Here is a 20,409-nt window from a genome sequence, read left to right on the forward strand (position 1 = left end):
CCGTGTGCAAACGTCCTTAGACGAATATTCGGACCCAAGAGGAACGGGAATGGGGAATGGCGGAAACTTCATAACGAGGAACTACATAATTTATACGGTTACCCAACATTGTTAGGGTCGTCAAGTCTAGGAGGCTTAGGTGGGCAGGTCAGGTAGCTAGAATGGAAGAAAGTAGAAACGCTTTGAAAGTCTTGACTGGAAGACCAAACGGAAAACGACCATTAGGAAGACCTAGGGGCAGATGGGAGTACAATATTAAGATGGATCTCACTGAGATAAGAATACAAAGTAGAAACTGGATCCAATTGGCTAAGGATAGAAGTCAGTGTAGAGCTTTTGTGAACGCGGCATTGAACCTCCGGGTTCCATAGGCCATAGAGTTAGTTAGTTAGTAGAGTTGTTTAAAAATGAATTTAAATCAAAGAGGTATGATATAAAACTAATGAGAACTGTATATAGAAATACTAGAAAAATACACATGAAACAAAACCTGCACATTGAAATACAATTAAAATTAAAACCTAATGAGATACCTAAGCATGGTGTAATTTCACTAGTGCAGCAATGCCCGGTTCAATCTTCATGACGAATATTATCAAGCCGTTTTCAACTGATAAGCGATTTCTTATCTTTGTTTTAATGTTTACCATAAAAAAAAAAACACTTTCCCACAAGTACGATATAGCAAATTGAATTATTACTTTTAAAGCAGCAATCACCAGACCAGGATATTCTTCTCTCCTCATCAGGCAGAACTTGTCCAAGTCTTCGTTACAGAAAACCAGTTGCAAAGACTTGTCGCATGATCATTCTATTATTTGGTCAAGAAGTTGTGGGCTTAGATCGGATACGTTAATGGCCTCTTCAATGAAGGAGTTTAACATCCATCTTGAACCAGCACCTTCGTCGTTGGGAATATAGATATTACAGTTACTGTATCCACTGTCAGTGCCGGGCGCCGAAAAGAGGGGCCACACATTTCGGAGGAAGTGTGTTACTCAAGTTAGGAAAGTGCATGTGCACATGTGTAAAATAGAAGGAAAAACGTAATAAAATGTGCTCAAAATTAAGGAAAGGTAGGGTTTATTTTGAAAATGTTATTGAGCTTCGTGCCAACCATGGTGGCGCTTCGTAGCTAGTCTGTCGACGTCACTCATATATACGGTGACATCGTACTATACTCTCGCCCCGGGCAATGATTTTCCATGGCACTGTTCACTATAAACAAAAAAAAATGGATTCTACTATTATAGAAATAGGTATGTTAAAAATCCCACACAAGCTTATTATAAAACAAATTATAAAAGGGTCGCTGGCAAGAGCGTGTGATAAAAGGGGATCGTGATAGGAATTAGATTGAGAACCACTGGCCTAGAGTAATTTTAACCACATTTCTTATAGTTTCAAAAAGAGTGCTGTCGGGTTACCTATGGTGAATGGGAGGGGGATACATATAAAAGATTGCTAGAAAATGATCGATATTAGATTCATAGTTTTCGGGGTCGCTTAGATAAATAGTGAGACTTTCAATTTCGTTTAACTCCGATTAAGCTCTCATTAGTAGGGATGGGCACGAACGACTTTTCTTTGAAACTCGACTCGACTCGAAACAGACATCTTTGAGGTCTACTCTTGGACTCGGCGCGAAAAATATCTTCCAACTCGACTCGGATTAGAGTCAAGTCGAACCAAAACGAGCCAAATCCTGTGTGTAGTCCTACCTAGACAATACATAGACAATAATTATTCTATCATCAATTATACTACTGTTACTACAAATAATAATAATAATAATAATAATAATAATAATAATAATAATAATAATAATAATAATAATAATAATTATTATTATTATTATTATTATTATTATTATTATTATTATTATTATTATTATTATTATTATTATTATTATTATTATTATGACAACACCGTGTACAAACATGAACGATAGATGGTTAGTAAAGGAATACTAAAAGCTAGTTGACTGCCGACGTCGGTAGTCATGAAGTCTACAAGGCAAGGACATCGTTCATTACCCTAAGCTGTAAGCGTCGGTGGACTACAGATGGTCAACTATTAACCTCTCGCCAGAAATTGGTGGCCCCGCAGCGACGATCCGTGATGGCCCAAGTTCCATATTGAAAACTTTACTACCAGCGGCAGAGACGCGATGAAACGCCAACGAACCACAAAATTACTCTCCCAAAATATGTTAAAATGCCTATATGTGTGATTTGTTTATATTTAGGTGAAACAAAAAAACACAAAACAAATACCCCGAGGTGGACGCGAACTATCAATATTACGATTACTAGGCACGTGTTCTTCTGACTTCCCCACGGAAACGATCATAAAAAGCTTGGTTGTTGAAGGATAAATCATTGACGTCTTAATTTAGCCAATCAGACAAACCCCTACATCTCGAGTTCTAGGAGGTCATACCGTGAACCGTTTCAGATTTATTGCTTTCTTGTGGAGTACTATCCATGCGCAAAATTTGAGCATAATAGCCGACATGCATCTTCGGTGCCTCTTACCTTTAGTACAATTTTAACCAGAGATGGTGTGGGTCAATGAAAATTTGATCCACGACCCACCATGACCCACTATGACCCACCACCCAAATGACCCATTGGCCCACTCTGACCCATCAACCATCGTGATCCACTCTGACCCACCACCAACTATGAACCACTCTGAACCATTGCGACCAACTCCGACCCACCAAAGCCCATCGACATCAACTCTGACCGATGACCCACGTCCTCCTCTCCATTGACTAAAGAGATTACACTTGTAATAAAACAAGACTGTGAAATTATCACTTATCGGAGTTTGAATTTCTACCGTCATTGGCTCAAGCACCTCTTTGTTACAATACTGGTGGGTCTGACCTTTACGATATATAATGGCAAAGTGTTTCTCATCTTCCGAATTAAAATGAATTTAAATTTATCATATGTAATTATTTCTTTGTTGCCTTACAGACACATTTCACTAGAAAATAGGGTGCAATTTAAAAGTTTCGAATCAAGGAAAAGTAGACCAACGTAAAAAAAAAAGAGAGAGAGAGAGAGAGAAAGAGAGAGAGAAACTAATTTTCTATATAATTAAGCATGCCGTACTAATTGGAAATGCCCATGTAATTAAGTTTAGAATACAAATTTTATGGCCATTTTTCTCTAACTTTATGGCTTGATTGCCTTATGCTCGGAACGCTCCATATATTAAACACCAGCTTCAGCAATTATAAATAGAAAGCAGTGGGTATAAAATTCAAAAAGAAATTTAGTTTGCATTACTCAATTTTTTTCTCAACTAATATCAATCGTTTTCGATTATTTTTACAAATCAACCCACTACCAATTTCCAATATATAGAAAATGCACCCCCGTCCCCCCGCTCATAAAAGACAATTTTAAAAAATGCCAGGGCATATTCTCTTTATTTTTAATAAAGAGTTATATGCTGAATTTCAGCTCTCAGTTGAACGGCTTGTGAGATACTAAATTTTTCGCAAAAATTCGGACTTCTACTCCCCCTAAGGATATGTATTATAATGAAAGTGACACGCGTATGATAACTTCCCAGTTGGGATTGGAGCCTGATTATATACCAAACGTCAATTTATTTGACTTTGCAATTTGACCGTGATGATTACGCAGACATAGTTACTTTCAATTTTTTATGATACATATCCTTATTTCATATGTTACAGATGATTCAAAAATATTTTTTCAAGCAGTTAGCTCCTCTAGAATCTCACAGGCTGCATCCCAAAATCCAACTCCTACTATCCTATGACAATCCAAAAGTGACTGAACTTTTTTTATTAGGAACAAATGACAAAAGAAAAATGGAGATCTTGAAAGTAAAATGTAGAAAAGCTCGGTGCCCCCAATAACTCCATATTTCTCCGCCCCTTCATTCCGAACTTAAAAATAAAACTTAATTCGAATATGGTTAATTAGTGAATTTATTACAGTTAAATTCCACTCACTACATGCTACACTTACAACTATGTAAGAAAAAGTAACAACTGTGAAACATGTTCTGAATTACTATTACATTTCTTACGCTATTATTAAACATATTAGAATAGTAAAAGAGGATTGTTCGTGAAATAGTATATTTGCTCATGATTTTTAACTTTTTCATACGGAAAAAATTAAAATATTATTCAAGTTTTAAAATTTGCACTCTGCAAATATGTTGCCCTCTAGGCAATGGCACTAATGTGGACTAATGGAAAATGCTGCACTGTTAGCGGCGCTGAAAACTTATGATTCGATTCTAATATCGGTTGATTTCGATATCTTTATGTCGCTACGTAACCACCCTGGGTGCTAATGGGAGCTTAATTGGAATTGAATTGAAAGTAGAGCTATTCACCTAAGCGACCACGAAACTATGGATTCAATAATAATATCGACCCGTTTCTAGCATTTTTGATATGTATCCCGACAGTACTCTTTTTCCAGACTGTAAGAAATATAGTTAAAATTGCTCTAGATATATCAGAATTATGTTGAAACACACACATAAATCCACTTTTATATTCTGTATAAATAGAGAGAGAGTGAGCGAGCGAGCGAGCGAGAGAGGGTGACTCAAGGCATCACCACTTCCACATTGCAAAAGCATATATCAGGAATTGAATTGAAAATCTATGTAAAGACTTTCTGCTGTGGCATGCTTCATAAGGACAATTCCAGTCTGCTCACGTGACCTTTGGGGTTCATGAATTTTTTTGCGAGCGTTCCGACTTTGGATTCTCTGTTTATACCCTCTGTTTATGCATCGAATAACTTTTCAAGAACATAAATGACATTCTATATTATGAATGTTGAGAATTACTCTCTATATGACAAATAGCTGCAAATAAATACACTACATGATTTATTTATTGCTACTGAACGAGTTTCTTAACTTGTATTTACATCCTCATATATAATACCGACCTACTGTGAAAATTATCTCAGATGTTATTTTTTAAACATAATAATTACTATGTTCTGCAATTATTATGTTATATATAAACAACTTATGTATTTTAATGTAATTATTTTATATAATTTTTCATGCATTGCGGAAAATATAATTTTAAAAAAAGTATTGACCGAGATAGGATTCGAACTCACAACCTTATGATTTGAAATCCGACAGCTTACCAATGAGCTAACACAAGGACTTCTAGAACTCAGCTTCTAGCGATGTATAACGGAACTCAAGATAATTATGACATTCATATCCATTACAAACGCTGTTTCTGTTCTACTTTGACTTTTATTTTAGTACTCAGGCGATAATTATGTTCTATTTCTTAACTTTGAGCATTCTTTTACATATGGAAAGATTCTTTAACGTATTTAAATGTTCCATTACGTATAGAAAGCTAAATGACAAACAAGCATGTGCTGACATTAAAAAAAAAAGTTTCGAAATATTGTATCATTAAGTATTTCAATCAATGTTGCTTTTTTAAACACTTGGTAACAAGTCTTATTATATTTAAAAGAAGAAAAACACATCTGCAAACTTTTTCCCGATTGCAAAGGCTGGCTTGGAGGTTCGAACCTGGCTTACTTTTTCCCGAAGATACCCGAAGCTGGACTTAGAAAATTTTTGCCTCAAAACGCCAATAAAGAATGCGCTCAACCTTTTTGAGACAAGGTGTACGTATTAGAAGATTGGTATCGCTAATGAAACATGACCTCAAAAAATTTTAGTATTGTCAGACAGACACACAAACATACCGTAGTTGCAAACAATATTGATCATACTGACAATGACAGGTATATTACACAAGGCATTTACTGTCTCCAATTTCAAGAAAACAGTCGTTATACATATACATAACTCCTATACTTTCTTTTATTAAAATGTTCTCTTAAAAGAGAGTAATTCAAAACTAAACAGTTTATTTGTTTTTCTGTCTCATGTCCAAATCACAAATCAATATACAAGTACCTTGACTGGTTTCATTAAGAAAGTATCAACGACTTTACACATTTTATTATCCTCGTTAAACGTAAGAATGAAACGTTAAAACTGGATTTCAGAAAGACACCGAACTGCGTTTGACATACTTCACAGCGTTAAATTAGAGAACCTAAAAAGCTCTTCCTGTAAATTTTCCTTTCTTCTGCGAAATGAGCGAATCTTTAGGGGAAGGAATTGAGGTTCAAAATCCCAATACATCAACGAAACAATCACTAATTACCCTTCACAGAGGACGATTCAGATGACAGCCAATGTCGGTCAAGTCGCAAGTGACAGGTAGTAATTAATGGTGGGCGGAATAACCAGACGCATGCCACAACGTGTGGCTAATTAATAATAAAGCCTTTCATCTGTAAATCCCTTATTATCTCTCATAATTAATTGCTGAAGATTTATTAACAGTATTGAACCTATTAAACTATAGATTCTTCATCAGTGTAAAAGAAATGTTTCTTCAATTTGCTAGTATAAAATTATTAACACTCTCAAATATTTTAATATACTCTCTACTTAATAGGTATCAAAAATATGTATAAAGAAATTAGACTCGATGCCATAAGATAGTGCACTAAGTATGAAAAACAACAATCAAATTAATCAATATTGATGATAATCAATATAATGTTGAGGAGGGGATACGGACAAAATCTCGCGGCCGAAACATCACCGCCCAAAACCTCGCGGGACAAAATCTTGCCGGGCCAAAACCGCGCCGCCCAAAACCTCGTGGGACAAAATCTCGCCGGGCCAAAACCTCGCCACCGAAAACATCGCGTGTCCAAAACCTCGCCGCCAAAACCTCGTGGGCCAAAATATATATCTCCCACTCCCCCTCCCTTTTGTTGTGCCGACAAAGTGAAATTATAAAAGACATCCTAGGCTCGAACCTCATCTATATTGAAAATTTGATTGAGATCGGTAGGATGGCTCAAAAGGTATAATGTAACAAACATAGTCATTTAATTTTTATATATATAGATTTCCAAAGCATGCATTAGAATTTTTATTGTCATTATTTTAATGTAATTATGTGTTATTACTAATTATGTACATACAATAATATATAGAACATTCTACATTGAAGAAATCGTCGTGAAGAGGTTTTATCCTGACGACATTTCTTCCCAGGCGACACTGCGTCTCGCTTAATTTAGACCAGGCGAGATTCTGTGTCGCGAGATCATTACAACAAGGTTTTGGTCAGGCGAGATTTTGGGTATGGTGATATTTTCGGGCGCGAGGTTTTGCCCAGCGAGGTTTCGGCCCGGCGAGATTTTGGGCCGCGAGGTTTTGGCCAGGCGGTGTTTTGACCACGCGAGATTTTGTCCGGCGAGGTTTTGGCCAGGCGAGGTTTCGGCCCGGCGAGATTTTGGGCCGCGAGGTTTGGGGAGGCGAGGTTTTGGCCAGGCGAGGTTTTGGTCCGCGAGGTTCTGGCCGCGAGGTTTTGTACCCAAACCGTTGAGGAGGTAAAGCGGTACAAATATTTAAATGTAAGTTTACAAAACGATTAATTGCTGGAAACTCATGCTATTACTTCCAGTAAATCGTGCTGTTGTTCCAATTGACATCGAAGAAATAAAAACTAAAATACAAACAAGCACAATTTTGCTCTGTACTATAGGGATGCGAAAGTTAGGTCTTAGAATGCAGGCATAACCATACATTGGGCGTTTTCGCACATAAAGTTTTCAAAGAAACCACGGAAGTAAGACACAGGACGAACAAAGGAATGTACGATGAGCATTGCTTGTAAGTGGGATTGCCTATGAGACGAGACAATACAGAATTTTCGTGATGGGACAGAGTACTTCCATAAGAAACATATATTTTTGGAGACGAGACATCATTTTCACGACCTTTTTGAGACGGCATAGTCTCGACTTTTGCCTTGTAGGAAAACCTTGTTGCAAGCATATTACGAATAACTAAATCCAGACATTTAAGTTGACACAATGGTGCACGTCATTACTTGAAAGGTGTGGTGGAAAAACCCTCATTACAATCTCCCATACAGTTGATGCACTTTTCTTACAAATCATTCTAATGATTACTATCATAGGGTATTTTTACAGCGAATTACAGCAAAACCTAAATAGCTGAAACTATAACATTCCTTGTCAACTGAATAATGGATTTTAAGGTATTTTCTGTTAGCGCGCCTGGCTTTAGTTTATGTATTTCCGAATTCGATTCCCGACCAAAGCACGAGTCCCGACGATTATGATGTTGATTTAGCATAATGAGACAAATACAAAGTATTAAAAAAAGGAAGAAAAAAAACAATAGAAGTGCCACGTGTTCGAGTTTGGCTGCTTTGGCATGATACTTCTACCACTTCCAATTTTAATACAGAGATTACAGTGAAGATGGAATATATTCTTGTGATGCTCACTAAAAACAGCTTTTCCCTATCTACTATGTTACCGTTTTTTTTTTTCTGCAGCAATGAATATTGAAACCGGAAGCGGCTGATTTGTGGCACTTACGGTTTGAATAGAGGGTTCAAAGAGATGACACCTATTCTTAGAACGCTCAAACGATTCAAAAAATAACTACTCGCTATTTCTAATAATTCTTGCTCTATGTCGATCAATATCGTAGTGGGTTTCTACCACTTCCGGTTTTAGTAGGGAATTAAGAATGGAAATGAAATGTATTCTTGGGACAGTTAATCGATTGCAGGAAACTACTTCTTGCTATCCATGATCGTTTTTGCCCTACAGTGATGAACAGTAAAACCGGAAATGGTTGATTTCTATCTTTTCTGGTTTCTATGTGACCTACATCAGTGAACTTGATTCCTGACTCTTGACCATCTACAGCCTGGTCAAAGTCGATGGTGATGTATCAAGTAATTCTTCAGTTTTTTTTTTTTTTTTTTCGGAAAGATGGATACAGGGCAGTCGTTGTTTTGTTTCTTGGACATAGATGGTTTCGTCTCTCACATGACGGTCAGGCAAGGTAAACGCAAGGAATTTTGGTTGGTAATTAGTAAGTATAGAACTCCAGTCCAGAAAAGAGTATAATAGGATCAGATATGTTTATCAAACACCACCGAAGTAAGAATCGTCTGGCTGTCCATACTCCTTCTTGGCTGTAATGCCTCAAGAGTTGCAGTATTCTCTATAACTTGAAGGGATGACTCTCTAATGCCTAAAAAAAAAATCTTAATATCTAGCTTGTCCCACAATACCAATGCTTCTTATAACACGGATATTGCTCCTTTTTAAAATGTAATCCCGAAAACTTATTAAAACTCCTTTGTATATATTACTTTCTTTTCTGTTTATTCCGCTCAATTTCGATGTTCTTTTTCCTACGAAAATCCTTCACTTTATACGTACGTATGAATCACTTCATTGCGTAGTCGTGACTATAGGCATGCAGCGGATTTAAAGTTGGAACCGAGCTTTTACCACTGGCAGATGCAAAATATTTTTTCATATCGAAAGTCAGTCGTGCAAATAATGCACAGATATTAAATTCTATGTTTCGATACGGTCGGATTACGTATAAAACCACAGCACATGCACTCCTAATATAAAGTATTTGTTCAAAGAAGGAATTGTATGTAGGATGTTCAAAGAAGAAATAACTATATAAAAAAAACAGATCAAACAAGAATGAGCTTCGCAATGAGGTTTTAGTTGGAAATGTTCTTAAGTAGGACTGGGTTGTTCAATCTACGAAATCCATAATTAAGAATAATATTTTACTTGCACTTTATTATGATAGGAAAATGATCATTTTCTGAAACAAGATAATAACATACAAAATCAAGAATTTAAATATTTGCCACTACATTAATTTCCTTTCAGAAAAACACACGCATACATTAGACTTGAGTTCTTGAAGTATCAATTATAGAATTTACCTAACATAAAGAATTTAGAATAATAAAGAACGCTAAAAATCGCGGCACTATTGAAAAGTGTCTACACTTACAAGGCAGGGTACCTCGGTGTAACACGCCGATTTTGATAAGATTGCACAGACATACAGATCATCAAAAAAGAAGCGACACGTATTTTTTTATATCGGCCAACAAGCGTATTGAAAGGGTCAAATGGGGGCATAAAAATGGGGTCAAAATGAGATTTTATGCAATATAGCGAGAACGAGAAGAGATATCGGGAAAGGTTAAATGTACGAAATACTACCCATAGTTGACGCAAGCCATTGAGGTAGAACTTACCCATGTGAAGAAAGCAGAACATCCGGAAATGGACCAATAACATGTACAACATATTCATAATGTGCTACAGAAATGAGTGAAGAGGGTGGCAAGGAGCAGGAAGAAAGAAAACACGAAAATGTAAAATACGTGTTTTTGCTTTGGGTGCATACGTTATCCATATGCGAAAGAGACGCAAATTTATCTCACTGCACGAAGATTCATCTCTACAAGCATGAAGGATGCAAACGCCGTTCGTATAGGCAGCCAGTGAGACAATACTGCACAGTGGGTTGCATATATTGTGCAATGGGAGCAACGGTGAGATACATATTGGAAACGGGAATGTTTGTAGCTAGTAACACACACACACACACACAAAATGCATTGCACAGTAGAATGTAATAGCAGGTGGTCCACATGTAAGATAAAGAGCAACAGGAATATCAGTTCTACGCATGAGTATCTACATTATATCATGAAAATACGCGTACATATGTACGTACAACATAAAAGTCAGCAGAGGCGTATGCTGAAAACAAGACGCTCACTCCTGATAAGTAGCACAAAAATGATATTTCAGGAAGAAATCGTCCAAACAAAAACAGTATTTGCACCACGAACACTTGATGATGGATGGGTTCTGGCACTCTGCTTCTTCGCAGACCAATGACGTCAACTGATGAAAACAAAACTCCACTGGATTTGGAAAATAATCTGGTCGTGATGAAAGATATCCAGAACAAAACCATGCGTATTGGAATAGATGTATGTACCGTGGAGATGAAAGTTGATTATGCACAAGGGATTGAAGTTTCAGTATATTGTCTCTGCTGTATAGATTGATGTTGAGTTGCTGAAGGCGTACCGCATCAGATACTTTGCGTACGAAGTTCTTCCAAATTCTGAAACCATACACATCCAGAGGTTGTATTAACCCAGTTGTGTGTGTAGGTATCGTCATAATGTTGCACTGCTTGTCCTGTGGCATTATTGTTGCCAAGTCGGATCGATCATAACCCGTCCACGAGTCGACTAACAGTACCGTTTGCTCATTGACTTGTGGAAGGAACACTGATTGGAACCACGTCTTAACGATCTGTTTTGTCACTTTCCCAGATGATGATGCACAAATATATAAGTTTTGTGGGCGGAACATTGTTTGCTGAATCCGTGGCCCAAACGTACCATGAAGTTCTTTCAAGACTATGAGCATGGGCGACAGCAATCTTCCACTGGCAGATATAACAGGCTGTATTGTGTAGCTATGTGTGATGGCAGGTAGAGATTGCATTGTTGCTGTAATATGCTTCTCGCCTCGCAAAGTCAGAGAGCGTCCAGAGTGAAATTCTAAAGCAAAGCCACTCTGATCTGTGTTATATACGTTATCCTCGCCATGAGCAGTAATGAGTGATTGTACATTTTGGACGAAGGTTTTAGCGCTTTCGTGCACTTGTGTGGCCTTCGCTGTAATGCTATGTGTTACAAATTTTGTAACTTTGCGTGAGACGATACCGTGACGTGTTTTAAAGCGCCATAACCATTGCTTCGAAGCTTTGAAATTAGCAACGGCTGTTGTTTGGTTTGCTTCTAACGCCCAACGTTGCAAGTCTGTGTCATGGACATTTAAATGCCGCTGTTTTGCTGTCGCAAATGTTTCATACACAGTTCGGTCTATCACGTTTAGCTTTTCACGTTTGGTTCCACCTTCTGTGATCTGTTTCTCCCATCTATATAGATCTGTTCTGCATTTGACACGCTTGAAGTGTTTCTGTACAGATTTCCAGGACATCTTTCTCTTCTTCCCTCGTTTCCAAAACGATACTGCCTTCCGCTTGTATCCCATGTCCACAATATCTCTGCTCTTGACTCCAGTTGTATGTACGTTGGAGGTCGTTGGGCCATCCCACTCATCCATCTCATCTTCACTTGCCATACTTGGGATGTCTGATCTATTGCTGCATAATAGGTCTTCTTCAATCTCAACATACATGTGCCCAGTCGTCTTGAAACTTTCTAGGATGTTAAAAATATAGTCCTTGAGCTCCATTTCCGTTACCGTTCGTGGTGTCCGGACATATTGTGTTGCCTGATATGCCTCCACTAGCATATCCACCACATTCAGGGGATTCACATAGACCATCTTGCGACCACAAACGTCACAAGCCCACTTACACCTCACCTGAATTTTGTTACACACGCACAAATACGCACAAGCACACACCACCAGTTACACAACAATCAAATACCACTCCAGCTACCACACTGTCCAATGTTCACCACTAGGTCTCACAAGCAGTTAAACGTCGCCTTGCTTGTCTTGTTGAGAATAGTACCTGTGAAAGACACAAATGCACATACACTTTGCTGGCTCTACACCTCGCGTTTGGCAACTTTCTATACTCAAACCAGCTCGTATTGCATACGCCGCGTCCAATACTCTCACTGTTAAAACTGATTTTGTGTACAACGTCAACTTGCTCTTTCTTTCCTTACAGTACCTGCACCTGTCATAATGTGCTACGTCATCTGACCTCGTATTCCTTCATCTATTAGTCGTTTCTACCACTCAACTTGAGGTTTTGATCTTATATGCAACCCGCTGTGCAGTACTGTCTTGCTGGCTGCCTATACGAACGGCGTTTGCATCCTTCTTGCGTGTAGAGATGAATCTTCGTGCACTGAGATGAATCTGCGTCCCTTTCGCAAACGGGTGACGTATGAACTCAAAGCAAAAACACGTATTTTCCAGCTCCTTGCCACCCTCTTCACTCATTTCTGTAGCACATTATGACAATGTTGTAAACGTGATTGGTCCATTTCCGGATGTTCTGCTTTCTTCACATGGGTAAGTTCTACCTCAATGGCTTGCGTCAACTATGGGTAGTATTTCGTACATTTAACCTTTTCCGATATCTCTTCTCGTTCTCGCTATATTGCATAAAATCTCATTTTGACCCCATTTTTATGTCCCTATTTGACCCTTTCAGTACGCTTGTTGGCCGATATAAAAAAATACGTGTCGCTTCTTTTTTGATGATCTGTATGTCTGTGCAATCTTATCAAAATCGGCGTGTTACACCGAGGTACCCTGCCTTGTTAGATAAATTTCTAATCGCGCTTTTTACACTAATCTGAACATGATTAGTCCATTGAATCTATTTTTAAACATATCCGCCATGGGGTCAAGAATAAACTAATCTCAAAGCTAGGATATTTTAAGTACCACTTATGCCAATGGTGAAAGTCACCACGCTTGGATACAATTGTAATTCCACTTTTGTGTACTGCATTGAAAATCCTGAATCCAATGAAACTATTTATATCCGTCCACGAAGTTACGAGGAAAATTGATCTCGAAGTTGAAATCTAGTGCCGACGCTTGAATACACTTGTAACTGCACTTCTGTATACTACATTGCAGGGCTGTGCCGTGGGAGAAAGGCGAGCGGGGCGACGGCCTCCGGGCGCCTAAGGAAGGGGGCGAAAAAATCGGGAGAAAAAGGTGCAAAAGAAAGGAAAAATTACTTGGAATATATGTATGGGGCGCCGTCGTACACTCTCGCCCCGGGCGCTGATTTTCCACGGCACGGCACTGCTACATTGAGGATGTTGAATCCAATAAAACTATTTTTAAACATATTAATCCATGAGATCACAAAAAAAAAAATTACCTCAAAGTTGGGATCTTTGCAGTATCGCTTACGCCAATAGTAAAAGCGCCCAAGCTTAAATATATGTCTAATTGCACTTTCGTATACTACTTTGACTCTGCTGAGTTCAATGGAACTTTTTAAAAACACATGCGTCCAGGGGTTGCCTATAAAAGTGACCTCAAATTTGAAATGTAAGTATCTCAACTTTGAGGTAATTTTTCTCGTAACTTCATGGACGAATATGTTTGAAAATACCGTATTTCCATTGTATCAGGATAAAAAGCGCAATTAGAAATATGGAAGCATGGATAATTTTACTACTGACATAAGCTGTGCCTCTAAAGCACCTGAATTTGAAGTCGTTTTCCTCGTGATTTCATGAAGAGATATGTTTTAAAATAGTTCCTGTTGGATTCATCCTCCTCAAATTAGTATAAAAAGCACAATTAGGATTTTATTCAGGCGTGGGCTGTTTACTACTGGCATATTTATTCTTTAATATTCTGCGCGACATTGAATGTTACGGGGAAAATTTAATCTGGTCAATATATTACACATTACCAGCTCTTATAATGTTAAAATAAAACGAACTTCATGTGATGGATAATATTGTGTCTGTGGGTTTTGTGCAAGCTGTGATTGAACCAAGGACACCACATATTAGAGGTGAGCGCTCTACTATTGAGCCACCGCGGTGCTACTAACTTTCAGGGATGAAGTTAGGTATATCGGGACCTTTTGCTATATATAACGTGAATATGTTGCACGAATTCAATATGGAAAGCACAAAATGGTGTCTGCAGTAATATACAATATGGGAGGATTTGCTAATATACTTACACAGAGAGCACATAACTATCCTTTCCTCGCTCTGACGAATATGAATGAAACCCACTTAAAGAATGAGCTGATTGGCTTAAAGGAAATACGTGACTTAGAGCATCTTTGGCCACTTGTCATGTTAAGTTGTGGTAATAATATAGAGTGATTAAAAAGTCACCCAACGTATAGTGCAGATATTTAAAGTCATTTTTTCTTTTGTTGGAAGTGACAGGTGGTGGTAATTAAGGCAAGGAACTTATAGTTCAGTACCATATCAGTATGATGGGTACACACAGAAGGAAAGAATTTTAATTCCGGGAGAATATATAAGGAGTTGGAGTTACGAAACCACCGTGGCACATTATGCAAAGACACCTCGGGGAGGCGTCTTCAAATAAATCAACCATTAAATATTTGAACGATAAATTCAAGAAAACTGAGGGAGAGCGAGTAAAATGCTTCCCGAAGATTGTCAATGAGGGCAAATGACGAATATCAGTGCAGAAATGAAGAATATTCCACAGAAGTTTACGTGCAGGTTACTTAGTGGTGAGGTGCGTGAATTTGGCCCCTCGAACACACACTAGAGTTAGTGCCATCGTTTGAGCACGAAATCCCATCGTTTGTGGTTTATTAGTTCCAGAGATACAAGTAAAATATTGGTAGGGGGTCCACGCTGGTCCCCCGACTTCAGGCACAAATGGTGAAAATGGTGTAATTCTTTAGTGTATCGTTTGTGCTCGATGGTGCACGAAAAGCCCATCGTATGTGCTTCAATAGTTTCTGAGATATAAGCAAGAAACTGAAAGCAGAGTTGAAACTGGATATAAATTACTACTATTTCCTCTTAAATAAAATGCTTATATTGCTCCCCCACGTGAAGCACAAATCATAGTATTAGTGCCATTATTTAGTGCATGAAACCCGATGGTTTGTTATTCAATAGTATCTTAGATATGCGACAAAAACTAAAAGCAGAACTGGAAACTGAAAGCAAATTATTTTTTTAAAAAATAAAATGCTCATGTTCCTTCTACACGTGAAGCACAAGCGACTGGATTAGTGCATCGTTTGTGCACGAAATCCTATCGTTTGTGCTTTATTAGTTCAGGAGATATAAGTATATTAAAAAAAAAAACTGATAGGGGAACCAAGTTCGGGTTGGCCTTTCTACTTCAAGCTCTAACGAGAAAAAAAGCGCATTGTTTGTGCTCATTTGTGCACGAAACTCCATCGTTTGCGCCTTTTTAAGTTAGGAGATTGAAGAAAATTGCCAATCATCTATAATAATATGCTACAATAACAACAAAAGTGCCTGAGCTCCAACCTATAACTTTTGATTTCAAACGTTTGATTTACGGTTATTTGTGATATCACGTTTATAACAAAGACAAATATTTTAAAGTACATGTACTTTAAATAAATTATTTGAAGAGATCTTTTCCATAAAGTTCATCCTTTTAAATTATTGTTCAAAGCCTTTGCATTTTAATAAGTCTTCTCCAAAATCAATGCAAGTGAATTGTGCTGCCATCTTTGGAGTTCTTTTAAACTATAAGTTTGTGGGCGTTTATATGTTTGTGGCCAATCCTTTCGACAATGAGATCTCGGATACTACAGGCTCTAGAAAGATGACGTTTTCACTGATCGATTGCAAAATTTGTGTAGATTGTCCAGTTCTAATCGAATATTTAAAAAAAAAACATGGCCATTATTTGTTTATTACATTTTTACGAGTACACTGGAAGTATTGAGATTTAAAAAAAGGGGAAAAAACTAAAGCATCACATCCTACGCATTATACATTCCAAAACCATATTGTTGTATATATCTCAGGTGTTTCCTTAATGGCCAAATAATAATGAAAAAGGAAAGATAACCATTTATTTCTCCAGTCTAAGATGAATCTCTATTTTTCGAGTGTTTTGCCCAATGAACACCACACACACACACACACACACACACACACACATATATATATATATATATATATATATATATATATATATATATATATATATATATATATATATATATATATATATTAATTAATCCACGGAAATATCTGAAAAATGATAAAACATAGAAGAAGTTTTTGAAGTACACGTTATATATTGCTAAGGGGGAAAACCAATTCCGCCAAAAGTACTCCTCCCCGCCCCCCGTAAATAGGGGTAACGGGGGGTAACTTTGAAATGTCAAATGGGAACATGGGTTGAGTAATACCTCGTTCGAAAGGTCTTGGAAAACTAAGTAACGCTGTACCAAAAGATGTTTCATATTGTGCACCAGTTTCAAAATGGCCGCCATAATATGGTTCGGAAACTCCAGTACCCGTAGTATGAAAACCATGGAAGGTAAAGGAATGGAACAAAATTGAAATACGTAAATATCATAGGGCATATCGAATGATGTAATCCCTGTGATCCCAGTGGCCTCGCTGAAGGAGTCTTGTGGGCTAACTTCAAAATTTCAATGTCCGACCGGACAACGGTTCGGGTGTACGCTTGACCTACCCAATGCTGTTTGGAAAGCAGACTTCATGCATAGAGAATTGGTGCACTAAGTTAACGCGGATGGCCACAGTTACATTTTGATTAACTATTAGCATTCATGTCATATTGTGAGCTTGAGGAACGAAACGGTGTGTACGTATATCCCCGAAATGCTTTCTGAATAACCAGCACGCATTGCATAATAGTTTCTCTTTTTTTTAGTCACTACAGCGTCATCCTTACAAACAAATGTTTCAACCACACCAAACCTATTTGTAAGGTTAGCCTTAATTTACGAATTAAAGTGAGTTCTCGTTTGAACTTTCACTTTACTTTCCACCCCACTCACATACAGAGCGCAGGGAGAGATTATTTTTCAGGACTTGGATTTATCTCTATACATTATGGCAATTTTACTCTAATATTTTTATCTCTGTTGTATTATTCTCGAGCCTTGGAACGCCTCCGTGGTTTTCCTATTTAATTTTCGTTATTTTCATTTATGTCTAACCGTATTCATACTATGGGCACTAGACGTTTTCTTAGACACAGTCACCATGTCTTTGCGATCATTTTGAAAACGGTGTTCATGTCGAAAATTTTCTTAGAGAAGCTGTTTAATATTAATTTGTCTATGTAGCGTGATGTTACTCGCTTCAAGCTGCTATTTGAAATTTTCTAGTTGGCCCGGATACCTTTTAGTTGGCCCTTGGAGTCACCCCGATAACTCCTCTCGGTGTGCCTTACGTCAGTTAGCTACTCCACTTTTTCTTTTGTTGATTTATCTCCAATCGCTTGCATACTACGGGTACTAAACCTTTTCTCTGACACGGATACTATGTTTCGGCGGCCTTTTGAGAACACTGCCATTTCACATCAATCGTTTTCTCCTGCAATATGTTAGATTTTGCAAGATTTATCGAACGAGGTACCACTCGACTCATGTTACTATTTGAAATTTTGAAGTTAGCCCCCAAGACCCCTTTAGGGAAGCCACTGGGATCACAGGGACCACACCGTTCGATATGCCCTATGATATTTACGTATTTCAATTTTGTTCCATTCATTTACCTTCCATGGTTTTCATACTACGGGTACTGGAGTTTCCGAACCATATTCTGGCGGCCATTTTGAAACCGGTGCAAATTATGGAACATCTTTTGGTACAGCGTTACTTAGTTTTCCAAGACCTTTCGAACGAGGTAATACTCGACCCATGTTCCCATTTGACATTTCAAAGTTACCCCCCGTTACCCCATTTAGGAGGGGCGGTAGGGGTACTTTTGGCGGAATTGGGTCTCCCCCTTAGCGAGATATAACGTGTACTTGAAACATTTCTTCTATGTTTTATCATTCTTCAGATATTTCCGTGGATTAATTAAAATGGCCCACCCTGTATATATATATATATATATATATATATATATATATGTATTTGCTTATTACATACTACATGCAAGAAGAAAGAAAACACTGGTCATACATGAATTAGAAACTCCAACGAAGAAGTCTCCCCTTTATGATACCCCTTGCCGTTTTTTTTTTTTTTTTTTTTTGTTTGTTTTTTTAACTCAAGACGTCTTTTACTTTGTCTGTAAAGGAACATGTATGATCTGTCAGGAAAGTAAATGTACACCTATTTTTCGAGTCTGGCATTCCTGCGCTCCATCCGTGGAGAGTATGAGAATTAAATCAATCAAATGTTTACTGAGGGGCAAAAAGAAAAGCTTAATCTGAATAAGACATTGCAGAGGGGCACAAGCTGTGAATACGAATAGTGCATTGTGTAAATAAAGGACGACACCGAAAGAGAAAGCCAGAAACAGCTGTTAAACTTACAAAAAAAGAGTAAAAATTGTCGAAGTGGGAACATAAAACACAAATACAACAAATACGCCGACAACTAAACGGTCACCATGCCATGATCTTGGTGTAGTGGTTAAGGTGCTGGCTTACAAATGCAAAGGACGCAAGTTCGAATCCTCGGCAAAGACATTTTAAAAATTTTTGTTAATAATACATACAACTCATGAGAGATAGTAAAAGAGGTCGTATTTAGTTTTTCGTAGCAATTATTATTGGTAATGTTTAGTACTGATAATACTTTTTGTCTTTGCGTATTGCTTTTATTCTTTTCTTCATTTCCAAAGAGAAGAATATCCGAACAAATGCCACCAAAATTCCTCATATTTTGAATGTAAACGCCATTTGCAATTAGTGAAGAATAAAAATTGAACGTTCCGATGTAGCTGCAAAAAGTAAAAAGAAAAACATGGAAGTGGACCATACTCATGGTTATTAAAAATACAATTTCTACATGCCTTACACCTCCCGACCACGTTTCTACGTTAGCAAGTAAGAGGCTTGTGTTTAGGTTAGGCTCGTCAATACGTTTTGCAAAGGGGCCCGGTTTAGCTCTGACGCACCACAGGTGCGAGAAGGGAGAAAAACACTTTTTCTCTCTCCCTCTGTGTGCCTATTTATCTATCTATTTGTGTATATATATAACGCTATTTGTGAATGCCATAACCACCCTAATTTTCAGCGGATTGAGACGAAACTTGGCACAAACATTAATTGTTGAAATATCTTGATGAGTTCGTTAACCAGAATAATCAGATGAAAATGTTCAAAATGGTGTCCCTTCAAACTCTTAAAAAGTTCCAAGGGAACCAAATTTTGTCCATAAATAGGTATTCAGAAAGTTTGAATAAATTTTCCTCTTTTACTGAAATATTTGTGTGCAGAAACTTATTGAAATATTGGACCCGAATAATCGCCTAAAGAAGGTTCACGCACTTTCGCTACGGTCAGGTTTTTTTTTTTTTTTTTTTTGCAGGAGGGGGTTATTTTCCTATCGGAACAAGATGGTTGTTAGTGATGATATGAAATTACACATTGAAAGTGAAGTAACTTGTGTAACGTGTTATTTGAAAGAATAATATAATAAATGTGCATTCCTCTAACACAGAGAACTGTAAATCATGTATTTCGAGTTCGGGAGCCTGAATGGCGAGGAGTGTTATTTGATTTGCTTTTTAGTAACACATTGCATTGCAAATAAAGGTAGGCAACATTAGTGGTAAGTAAAACAACAACAACAACAACAATAATAATAATAATAATAATAATAATAATAATAATAATAATAATAATAATAATAATAATAATAATAATAATAATAATAATAATAATAGGTGTTGTTTGTGGCAAGGTAATATCTTAATCAATTCTTCTTCAAACGTAATGATTGTAACGC

At 37.4% G+C, this 20,409-nt stretch overlaps 1 protein-coding gene across 1 annotated transcript in view; it reads right to left on the reverse strand.

The window, feature by feature from the left end:
* Positions 1–8,588: 8,588 nt before the first annotated feature.
* LOC145684938 (uncharacterized) overlaps positions 8,589–20,409 on the reverse strand; it is a 96,891-nt gene continuing 85,070 nt past the window's right edge. Inside the window, exon 3 of the mRNA XM_081757308.1 lies at positions 8,589–9,156. Coding sequence (XP_081613434.1) covers positions 9,127–9,156 — 30 coding nt within the window. The 3' untranslated portion in view covers positions 8,589–9,126. The remainder of the gene's footprint in view (positions 9,157–20,409) is intronic.

The sequence above is a fragment of the Thermobia domestica genome, chromosome 1, assembly GCF_964235325.1.
Source record: "Thermobia domestica chromosome 1, izTheDome1.hap1.1, whole genome shotgun sequence".
In the NCBI taxonomy this organism is placed as follows: Eukaryota; Metazoa; Arthropoda; class Insecta; order Zygentoma; family Lepismatidae; genus Thermobia; species Thermobia domestica.